This window comes from Mauremys reevesii, unplaced genomic scaffold (genome assembly GCF_016161935.1).
Source record: "Mauremys reevesii isolate NIE-2019 unplaced genomic scaffold, ASM1616193v1 Contig9, whole genome shotgun sequence".
Lineage (NCBI taxonomy): Eukaryota > Metazoa > Chordata > Testudines > Geoemydidae > Mauremys > Mauremys reevesii.
In genome coordinates, this window is record NW_024100906.1 from 120341 (window position 1) to 132364 (window position 12024).

Below are 12024 nucleotides of genomic sequence, written 5' to 3' on the forward strand. Positions count from 1 at the left end.
CTTTTTATTATAGACCTGGCCTTATTTATTCTGAGGTTCATAAAACATTTGCCCAGCTAGGTGGGTGCAGGTGTGATAATTAACCACAAAATATAGTATTGGCAAACGTCAGTCCCGACAGACACGCCCGGCACATTTGCCCAGTTGGAGCCTAAGGAGAGAGATCCCATCTGAAAGAGCCAGGACCAAACTACACAGATCTGTAGAGTGGGGGAATCACTGTGGGCGTGTCCCACATATAAGGGGAAAAGTTGAAAATCTTTGGACACAAACAGATGGAAAAGCTGCACTGCTGTGAAACAACTGCCGTGCACCACCACTGAGGCAGTGCTGGGTGTGCGATCCCTGCTCAGTTTGGGATGAAAGCTCTGAATGCAGTAAGTGATAGATATTCTTAATAATTCACTAACACCTAGTTAAGACGATAAAGCGGTCCTGGTGTGTCTGGCTGGCTCACTGATTAGGATCCACATGCATCACTCATTCCTACCCTACTGGCTCGGGTGGGGTCACCCTGATGCAACTCCTTGTCTCTGCCTCAGAAACTGACATTTTCCTATACAAGCCGGAAGAATCGGCAGCCTTTCATTGAAGTTTACATCGAGGAGATGAAGACGAGTGTGCAGCTCAGCGTGACAGAGAGCTCGTCTGATGACACTTGCTGGGAGGCCACACTGAGACCAGGTAGGCCCAGTGGGACGCTGTATTCTCTCATGGGAAGGCTTCATAAAACCCCGGCGTTCCCGGCAGTCAGAGGAGTATATCATGAGTGTATTGAACCAGTTGCCAATGTGCTGTCACCCGTCTCTCTGGACAGAGATGATCCTCACCCAAACATAACCCATGTTCTAAACGTCTCTTAATGGGGCCTTTATTGCCAGTCCACAAAGCACTCGGGATGTGCAGTCAGATCCTGAAGGACTCTGGGGATGCCCGAAACCTTTGTAAGATCAGGGGGTTCTCCTCACCGGAAGCTTTAGCCCTGGACTGAAGCACATTCCTGCAGAACTCGTAGGCTTCACAAGAGCATAGATGCAAGTGGAACTGAGTGGCTAGTTGATTTTTAGGTTCTGTGGTCGAACAAATCCAAATGGGTTTGTTTTGCATTTCCTCCCAGTTTTTTCACCTGAAACGATTTGCCGAATTCAACCTGCAGTCACAAATGGTCTCAGAGACCCAAAGAGTGCATTTCCCAGTGGCATTTCTATTCAGCAGAAATGTTTTTGCCCAGCTCTTCTTACAAGGGAGATGCTCTCCTGCGGGGTTTGGGTGCTTTGTACAGCTCAGCAGCTCCTAAGCGCGGAAACCTGAAACTTTCTGTAGCTCTGAGAGTTCTGCAGGAGCAGCTTCTGTCGGGTGTAAGTCAGGAAGGTGGGTGGCAAACGACCTATGTTTTACAGCTTTTCAGAAAATCAGGGCCGCCCTCCAGAGCATGGCCAGAACAGCCACAGTGGCAGCTGTCGTTGGGAATGGCCCTGGGAGACATCGGCGTGCAAGACACCTGGCTGCAGGGTGCTCTGTGTCTCTCCCAAGACTGGGCCAGGCAAATTGTAGAAAGAATTGTCCAACCCAGCTTCACTAGGGACTTGAACTGGGTGACAAAGCCCTTTGGGGCAGGGATGTTCTTTCTGTTCTCTGGGGTGCCTAGCACGACTCTAATACACCTAATAAATAAAGTGCAGTGCCTGGCACAATGGGGTCCTGGTTCTTGGATGGGGCTCTTGTGTGCTATCATAATTCAGATAATGAATATTAAAAAATGGGGAAAATACACTACTATTTGGTATCCATCAAGGCGTCATTATAGTTGCGGTACACTGAGTTTCTGTGATAGGGTCATGTGGCGGGGCAGTGACTCACTGGCATAGTGCCTCCTGCTGGTCATCCTGGGAATTAGCTCTTCCAGCCCGGAGCGCCCTCTGCAGGGCAGTGTCTCGCCTGCCCCTGGACCCATGTCCTTCCCAGACCCCAGTGCCCTTTACATCAGGGTTCTGCCCCCCCCCACAGCAACCCACAATCTCTGGGTCTCCCCTCCCAGGGGAACCCCCAACCCTCTATCCCCACCTTGCCTCAGTGGCTACTGCCAGTCATCATTGAGCCCCTCACTCCCTGGGGCAGACTGCAGTCTGTAAACCGCTCATCATCGGCAAGGGGGTTAGGACCTGCTGCCCCTCCGCAGCCCCAGTACCTTTTTGTAGGCCTTTAACGAGGCCGCAGCCTGGGGTTTTGCTAGGCTGGAGCTTCTCAGCTTCCTCTGCCCTTCCCCGGCCCTGCCCCACCGTAGGTACCCTTCCCAGCTCCCAGGCAGCCAGGTCCTTCTCTCTCAGAAAGCTAGAGAGAGAATGCCTTCCAATCGCCGGCCCTCAGCCCTCTTATAGGGCCAGCCGTGGCCTGATTGGGGCGTGGCCCCACCTGTGACTGCTTTCCCCCAATCAGCCTAGCTTTTCCCCCACCTCAGCCCTCTCCCAGGGCTGTTCCAAGCCCTTCAGGGCATGAGCGGGGTGACCACCCTGCTACAGGTTCCCAGGGTGCAACCTGAACAGTGGGACTGCTAAGCCCTCCCCAACCCACCAACCTGGGCTGCCTCTCACACTGTGATACTGATGTCAAGCTACAAGCCACTGAGAGGCACTGCACTTACACAGCCATCCACACACCCGACTGAGTTACAGGAACGATCTCCCAGCCATGCATGAACCATCAAGAAGGAGGCTCCAGCCAATTCTCCCCAGCTCCCCAGCCTTGCACCCCAGAACCGTACCATCTTGCATGGGTCAGAAGCCTGGCCAGTGCAAACGCGTTAGCTAGTTTGCCACTCCAACAAAAGGGTAGTGGGCTTGCAACACCCCTCGTTAACCTGAACTAAGATTTCCCCGGCACTTCAACCCAAACACACTGTTTTAGGTAAAATGTAAAACTGATTTATTTACCCCAGAAAGATTTTAAGTGATTATAAGGGGTAGGTGTAAAGATCAGAGATAGTTACCTTAAGAAAATTAAAAGTAAACACACTTTCTAAATCCTAAACTTTTAGGTCATGTCTACACTTGCAAGCTGACAATGGCACGGCTGTACCGATACAGCTGTGCCACGGTGAGCACGCTCCTCTAGCCGCATTATGACAACAGGAGAGAGCTCAACAAGCAGTGGTAGCTGTGTTACCAGGAGAGCATGTCCTGCCGACATAGCACTATGCACACTTACGTCGCGTAGGGGGGTATTTTTTCATACTCCTGTGTGACAAAAGCTTTGCCGACATAAGTGCAAGTGTAGATATGGCCTTAGTCTAAGCAAGAGTTGAATCATACCGTTTTTCTCACCCTGACAGATGTTACAGGTCCTCAATACACAGGCTGGACGCCCTTTCACCCTGTGACCAAACTTCCCCAGTTCAAAGCCTTTGTCTTGACATGTGGGGGCAGGGGAAGGGAAGAGAAGCCAAAGGATGATGTCACTGTCTCCCTTTTATATTTTCTGCCAGATTCCTGGAAAGATCTTTGCTGTGACGGTGTACGTGCCTCTGCTGAGAAGTCTCTAGTATAGTGGATTGTGTGTTGATGAGTCATTAATGTTGTCTGGCTATTGATGACTACTCTTTTGTGGTAACTGGTAGGCGGGTTGTGGGTGTGCCCAACCTCAGAATGTATTTCAGTAACACACATAACAATATTCCATAACATCACATCCAATTATAGTACATACAATCCAGCAGGGTATTAATGTTCAACAGATCAAGACTTTTAAAATGATACTTCACAAGGCATCCTCTGTACAAAACATCATAATTATATCACCATGCTGAATATTGGGGATCCAGGTTGCTACTTTGAGGTACAGAATGTCACAATTTCACATGTTGTTATGAAAACACCCTATTCTGGTGCTGAGTGGTAGTAAAGGTAATCATCAGTTGGTGTTGGTCCTGCTTTGAGCAGGGGGTTGGACTAGATGACCTCCTGAGGTCTCTTCCAACCCTAATCTTCTACAATTCTATGACCAGGGGTAGTGGATGCAGGACCACCAGAGATCAAAGGGTGCATTTAATTATCCACCTTTGTTCCTGACAGCAGAAGTTGAGACTGTTTTGTGACTGTTGCTGCTGGGTTTCTTTGTCATTTTCTTGAAAAAGTAATAAGAAAAAAGATTTAAAAAACAAGAGCCCATCGGACACCAGAGGTCACAATCAGCTGTGACAAAAGGGCTTTTGTACAGAGACGTGTCTGTCAAGCTTTTCCTGCAATGGATCAAGACAATGAGTACCTATCTCAGGGCAGACTGTTAAGATACAGGGCACAAACCCCAGATTGGCTGCGACTTCTATCCTTAGATTTCACCTACCAGTTATGAAATGTAAACTCCTCAGGCGCTATACAACCTAACCATGGAGTCACAAACAGTCCCCTTGGGTCCTCCGATCTCCTAGGAAGCCCTATCTTTGTGATAGATAGTCCCTCACAACATAAATCGCAGTAATATTCACTGTAGTCCCAGTCCCAAAGGACCACTTACCCTGGTCAATTGCACCATAGATCTCACACCAAAGATGACTCTTGTAGCTAATCCTATAATAAACTATCTAAAGAGTTATGAAAAAGGAAACAAGAGAATTATTTACAAGGTTAAGCAGGCAAACATATACACACACACGCATGAATTACCATCTTAAGTTTCAAGAAGTAATAGAAGTTTCTGTAATAAGCAAGCTCAATATGTCCTTTAGGCCTGGTCTACTCTGGGGGGCGGGGTGTCAATGTAAGATATGCAATTTCAGCTACGGGAATACCATAGCTGAAGTCAACATATCTTATTCCGACTTACCTCCCGTCCTCACGGCATGGGATCAACGGCTGCAGCTCCCCCGTCGACTCCACTATCGCTGCTCGCTCTGGTGGAGTTCCGGAGTCGACGGGGAGTGCGTTTGGGGATCGATATATATTGATCCCCAATACCCGATACGGCGGGTAGTCTGGACGTACCCTTAGGCTAACTCAGGCTAAAGAGTGGGGATCTTTTGCTTATGCCTAGAAAACCTTGCCTTCAGCAGTCCAAGAAGCATACAGATACAGTTCCTCCTTGTTAGGGTTTTTTCCCTTTCCTTCCTTCTGCTTCGAGATGCAAACTCAGAATTCACTCGCATCTCTCTTCTTCAGGGGTGGGGGGAGCAATCAAAAAAGTCTTTTGTCCTCTTTAATGTTCCACGATCATTCATCTGGTGTCAATGGGGCTTCCTTTTGGACTTTCTGTTGGAGGACAGCATTTCACTGAAATATTCCTGGTGCCCAGGCACCATAGGCCCATAGGATTCACCACCCACAGCTGAGTCCCAGGGTGCCTGTGGTAATTTGCACTCACTTGAGGTCAGATCAGTGCACATGTTTTTACATTTCCACTATTTGGTATTCTGGGAGCCGGGGGAGGGACACAGTGCAGCTGTCTGTCTAAGAACAGAGGCAATACCATGCTGGATGAGCCCAGGGGCCTGTCAAGTTCGGTACAGTCATCAACAGTGGTCAATAACAGATGCTTCAGAGGCAGGTGCCAAAGAAGTGAAATCTGAACAAGTCAGTAACTGTTGTATCCTTCTTTCAGGAGCGTCACACTGTCATGTGACTGGCTTAGCCAATGAGATCTGAACAGGCCCTGTGTAGCGTCACTGGAGCAGAATAAACAGAAAATTACAATAAAAGGTTGGTTTCACCCCCACCTTTTTTTTTCTTTCAGGGGATGTTAAACGTGCAGACCCAGCAGCAGAACAACACACAGGTCAGTTTTTCTTCAAGCAATTGCACACACATGTACATTCCACTGCAGGTATATGTGTGCCCAGTTCACTTGAGCCAGAGACTTTTGCCAGTGTGTGATTGGGTGTACTTGCCCCGCACTGGAGATGAAGGGGTTAAGCCAGCACACTTGGTGGCAGAAGCCACACCCCCGCACTTCTGCTGGTCATGCTCCAACTGCTGGTGCAGTATAAAAGGGAGCAGCTGGGCTCAGTCTGGGCTGACTGCTGAGGAGAAAGGATGAAACTCACCAGCTCCAGCTGAGGAACAGCTGGTATCCCAGACCGTGGGAGCAGGAGACACCGATACCCAGACAGGCGCCCAGTTACCTGTGGACGCCCCAGGGAGATTGCAGTTACCGGGAGCAGCCCGGAGACTCCGAAGATGCCCAGACTTCAATTGCAGGAGTCATGGTAGGAAGTAGCCCAAGGAGAGACTGGTGGCTTGGCTTGCCAGGATTGCATATGCTTGTAAGCAGAGTCAGGGTGAGCTCTACCCTGACATCTGGTGGTGAATTGTGGCGAGTGTGGAAAAGAACTTCAGGGGCTGGTCTTGTTTGCATAGGCACACCCACCCCACCTAGCATGAGCCGACAGCAGCCCCAAACAGTCACTTTGGCTGCTGTGGGATACCCAGTTTCTATTATTGAGGCAGGAACAATAAAGTGTTGTTACCCTGATTATGTGAATCAAGGCCAGTGGAACTATTTTATGACAGAGGGACTCATTATCAACTAAGTAGCAGTCGCTAGACAAGGGACATGGGTTCCAAAACCCAGTGAATTGAGAGAGGCTGGGGACAGGTATTTGTACCTGATAGTATGGGCCCCTTTTGAGGGCCTGAAACACCAATTGCACCACCTCCTCTCTCCAGTGTTGAGTAGCTGAGCTAATTTTGATCCCATTAAGAGTCTAGTTACAGGCTGTGGAACTGAATTCACTTTGGGCCAATGGTGCACCAGCACTGGGGCTCCCCTACTACAAGCAGAAATTACTAAGAGCTGAAATTGCTAAAGAGCTAAAATTACTAAGAGCTGAGTGCTGTGTAACTAGTGGGGCAGCCTGAAGATATATTGCTAAGTGGCTGGTAGAGCAGTTTATGGGACAGTTGGAGCTGCCCATGGGACGGCAAGTGGAGTGAAGTGGTGCAGAGCGGAGCAGTTTGTGGGATGGCGAGAGCTGCTCACAGGACAGCTGGTGGAGTGGAATGGCTCATGGTGCAGCAGACCCCCATGGAGAGGCGGGACAGTCAGCATTGGACCACATAATGTGCCCCTTAACACCCCGTGAGCCCCTTTCTCCCCCCCCATTTCCACCTGGGGGGGGCGTGTAGATAAACTCTGCAGATAAACTTGAACTTTGGGGCTGCACTGACCAGGGACAGAGACTTTTGGGTTGTTGGACTTTTGGGGGGATTTTTGGGCTGCTGGACTCAAGAGACTCTTGGGGTGTTGGACTTTTGGGACTTTGGGGTGATCTTTTGGGTGGTTGGACTTAAGACCCTGAGGGGAAAAGGACACTGCCAAACTAGCTTGGGGGTGGGTCTTTTGCTCATGGTTTGTGTTATGAATCCTGTTTGTGGTGTTTCCCCAATGTAATGCCACATTGTTTCCCTCTTTTATTAAAAGGATTTTGCTACCCTCAGACTCCGTGCTTGCGAGAGGGGAAGTATTGCCTCTTATACGCACCCAGGGGGTGGTATGTAATTGTCCCAGGTCAGTGGGTTGGGGCTCAAGACGGTTTTGCATTGTGTTATTGAAACGGAACCCCTGGATACTGAACCCGGCCCTTGTTGCTGCCAACTCAGACAGGCAGAAGGGTTCCATGCCAAATAATAAATTATGATAAACTAAATTCATTCTGTTATAAAATGTAACCAGATTAGCCTTCACTTCCTGTCCTAAACTGTGTATGTGCGCGGGGAAGAGGCTAAACAGGTGCTGTGTCCCACACCAGAAACCGCTGTGTTTCAGTGCTTAGTGAGTGATCCCTGTGCAGCGTTGCTATGTGGCTGCGAATCAGCTGCTGTGCCCCACCCCAGAGCTGTAATCCATGTCAATACAGTCTGTAATGGCATGGAGATCTGTCATGCTGAAAATTACTAGAGGCATGTCAGATATCCTAGAATATTAGGGTTGGAAGGGACCTCAAGAGATCATCTAGTCCAAACCCCTGCTCAAAGGGGGACCAATCCCCAAATAGCCCCCCTCAAGGATTGAACTCACAACCCTGGGTTTAAGTAAGCCAATCCTCAAACCACTGAGCTATCCCTCACCACAATGATGATAATCGATTCACAACTTTTGGGTGTGTCTCTTTCTCTACCCTCCCCAGAGGACTGTTTTGTTGACCGGTACAGAGAACAGCTGATCCAGCGGGTGACGGCAGTGGATTGCATCCTGGATAAATTGCATGGCTCTGTTCTAAGTGGAGAGCAATATCAGTGGGTGAGATCTGGGAGCACCAACCCAGAGAAGATGCGGAAGCTGTATGAACTAGTGCCGAGCTGGGACACGGCATGCAAGAACCAGTTATATCAGGAGCTGAAGGCCACACATCGACACCTCGTTGATGAGCTAGAGGGGAAATAGTGGGGAGTACCCAGAAGCCATTGCTACCAGCCATCCTGGAAGCTATTCCTGCGTCTCCTGATTCCAAAGAGTTTCCTGGACAGTTGACAGCTGATGGACAATGATACAAAATAAAACCTACTAGATGACTCTGGTTTAATGCTAACCAGCAGATGGCGGACTGGGAGCTCTTTGGCGTAGCTCGTCTGATTTCTCCCCGTAGATTTTCAATGAAATGAAAAGGGGGAAAAACATTTAGGTCAAAATTATCTCTGGAATATTTTTGATTTTTTTCAATGGAAAATGGAAACATTTTGATTCAGAAATGCTGCCTCTGTGCCTCATGGGAGTTGTAGTTTGGGAGCCTCATGCTCCCAGAGGCGGAGAGTGCCTGGTGGTTCTACATCTCCCATGATGCGCTGTGGTCTCCCCTTTCGGGAGCTGTGCATCTGGGGTCCTTAGCCATGGAGCATCTTGGAAGATGTAGTCCAGCTGATGAGCCCGGCCCACCCAGGAGAATGTGGCCACGAGGGAAATAGACAAGACAGAGGAACAGAAAGAGACAGGAGGGGCTAGATTCATAAAGAAACTTTTAGGGGCCTAGTGGGGGATTGTGAATCCCAGAGGGGCCTGATCCTGGGATTTGGGTGCCTAACATGGCAGGTAGGCACTTTATCTATATAAGAACGGCCATACTGGGTCAGACCAAAGGTCTATCTAGCCCAGTATCCTGTCTTCCAACAGTGGCCAATGCCAGGTGACCAAGAGGGAATGAACAGAACAGAGAATCATCAAATGATCCAGCCCCTGTCGCTTATTCCCAGCTTCTGGCAAACAGGAGCTAGGGACACCATCCCTGCCCATCCTGGCTAATAGCCATTGATGGACCTATCCCCCATGAATTTATCTAGTTCTTTTTTGAACCCTGTTATGGTCTTGGCCTTCACAACATCCTCTGGCAAGGAGTTCCACAGGTTGATCTAGTGCAGTCTGAACCTGACTCCAGTCTGTAGTGTGGGAAGTGCTTGTCCAGCTCGCTCCTTGCTGTGGGGTTGTGATAGCACAAAAACTCGCTGGCACTCAGGAGAAAGGGGCTCTGCCATGGTCTGATGCTCTGACTTTTGGTGAGTGCCTCAGTTTCTCCATGTAGATGGAGTGTAATCTGGGTACAGTTGTGTAAAATATAATAAAAGCAGTGGAAGGGGTGTTGGGCAAAAGAGAAGTTTTGTGTGTGAATCCTTTTGTGTAATTATGTGAGATTTTAAGGACCTAAACCAGGGGTGGGCAAATTTTTGACCCGAGGGCCACATCGGGATTGCAAAGCTGTATGGGGGGCCGGGAAGGGAAGGCTGTGCCTCCCCATACAGCCTGGCCCCTGCATCCTACGTGCCCCCCCCCACTTCCCGCCCCCTGACTGCTCCCCTCAGAACTCCCGACCCATCCAACCCCCCTGCTCCTTGTCCCCTGACCGCCCCCTCCTGGGACCTCCGCCTCTAACCGCCCCTTCCTGGGGCCCCACTCCCTATCCAACCCCCCCGGCTCCCTGTCCCCGACTGCCCCAACCCCTATCCACACCCCTGCCCCCCAACAGGACCCCAGGACTCCCAAGCCTATCCAACCCCCCTGATCCCCATCCCCGACCACCCACCCAGAACCCCCAAACCCTTCTGCTCCTCGTCCCCTGACAGCCCCCTCCCAGGACCCCCCATCCCTAACTGCCTCCCCCCAGGACCCCATCTCCTCCCTGTCCCCTGACTGCCTCGGCCCCTATCCACACTCCTGCCCCCTGACAGTTCTCCCGGGACTCCCACACCTAACCACACCCCACCTGTCCCCGGACCGCCCCCGACCTCTGCCCCATCCAACCGCCCCTGCTCCCTGTCCCCTGACTGCCCCCCAGGATCCCCTGCCCCTTATTCAACTCCCCCGCTCCCCACCCCCTCACCATGCTGCTGAAAGCGGCGGGAGCTCGCAGGCGTGTGGCTCGGCCGGAGCCAGCTACACCCCCCAGAGCACCGGCAGTGCAGTGAGGTGAGGCTGCGTAGGAGGGGGTCTGGCAGGGGAGGGGCCGGGAGCTCACCTCTGATCTAAACCAACACTCCTGGTTTGTAAAGTCCTGTTTGTAGGTTTAAGATGAATGGGTTTGGTTTTGTTTTTAAATAATGCCACTAAAAATCCATTTGAATCTTTCATTCAAAGTTGCAAAATTGACAGATACTTTTTACCAGACACAGGTAACTAGTCTTGGTGGCGATGATATTTAGCATTTAACCCTTAAGATACCTCAGTGCTTTATGAAGTTTACTATGTTTTTAAATAAAGACCGAAGTCGTGGCTGTGGTGGGAGGCAGCCGGGGCCGGGGGATGGGGGAGACATTCTGGGTCTTTTTTTGTGTGCGCACAGGAAAAAAAAGAGAAAGGAAAGGGGAGAAGTGTGGGGGACACTGCACCCTGGGGTGGCTCTGGGGGATCAGACTGTCTCTTTGGGGGTGCATGAGAACTCTGTGGGCACGGGGGAGGCAATTGCACCTTGTGTGAAAGTTGATGTGGCTAATATAATGTTGCAGAGTTGAACTGTGGAGGGAGGTGCATTTCCCCAGGACATGTGCAGTGTATATTGTAGAAGGGGTGAAAGAAACGCAAACAAGAGCTGTGTGTTTTAGAAGCAGGAGTTAAAAGTGAAAAATCATCAGAACTCTGGTAGAAGTTAATTGTCTCTCTTTTAAGGCAGAGGACTAGTCTACACTGGCAAGGCTAAAGTCCAACATCCACCTTGATTGAATTGACCTCGTTAGCACTACAAAAATTTAATATTCCCTCGTTGATATTCACCCCTTCTTCTCAACTGTTGGGAATGGGCCACATCCACCTTAATTGAATTGGCCTCGTTAGCACTGACCCCCCCCATTTGGGAAGGCGACTCCCATCTTTTCAGGTGCTGTGTATTTATACCGGCCTACTGTATTTTCCACTCCATGCAGCTGATGAAGTGGGTTCTAGCCCACGAAAGCTTATGCCCAAATCAATGTGTTAGTCTCTGAGGTGCCGCAAGGACTCCTCCTTGTTTATACTGAAATGTGTAAACAAGGGGAAAAGACACCGGGGTGTTGATTCCGCCTAGTCAGCTGGATTTGTTAGTACAGTGGGAACCGAGAAGTGCAGGTAAAGTGTGACCTGGGAGCACACTGGAAGACTGTCTCAACCCCTATCTCAAGGCAAAGTCAAGCAACCAGTCGGGAGGGGCAAAGGGGGGAGGTATAAAACACTAAAAGACCAAAGAAATGTCTGTCCCTGACCGGGGCACTGCCTCACGCCTGACCCCTCCCATGGGGTGGGATGAAGACCCCCACACTCAAAATGGAGCATGCCCCTAAGTTGTAAGGGGTGGGACTATGGGCCTGCATTGCAGGTATGTTTGGGCCTGCTAAGGAGGAGGAGGTGGGAATTGGGGAACAGGAATGGGGACACAGGCAAAGCTCTGCGGTGTCAGAGCCGGGAAGGGGGACACGGGGTAAACGCTCTGCGGTGTGAGGGCTGGGGACGGAACAGCGGGAAACAGACTCTGCCGGCGTGTAGAGCTCTGGATACGCTTGTTTGGAACTAACCCCACTAAGCATCGCATTGTCTGCGCTTTGGACTTCTGGTCTTTTGCTGCTTGCTGTCTGTGACAAGAAC

The 12024-nt window shown here is 50.3% G+C and overlaps 1 protein-coding gene across 1 annotated transcript in view; it reads left to right on the forward strand.

Moving 5' to 3' along the window:
• The window catches only part of LOC120395008 (NACHT, LRR and PYD domains-containing protein 1-like), a 53462-nt gene extending 44900 nt beyond the window's left edge, over positions 1 to 8562 (forward strand). The window contains exons 19-21 of the mRNA XM_039519179.1: positions 543 to 684; positions 5722 to 5763; positions 8114 to 8562. Of these exons, the coding sequence (XP_039375113.1) occupies positions 543 to 684; positions 5722 to 5763; positions 8114 to 8370 (441 nt within the window). The 3' untranslated portion in view covers positions 8371 to 8562. The remainder of the gene's footprint in view (positions 1 to 542; positions 685 to 5721; positions 5764 to 8113) is intronic.
• Positions 8563 to 12024: the final 3462 nt, after the last annotated feature.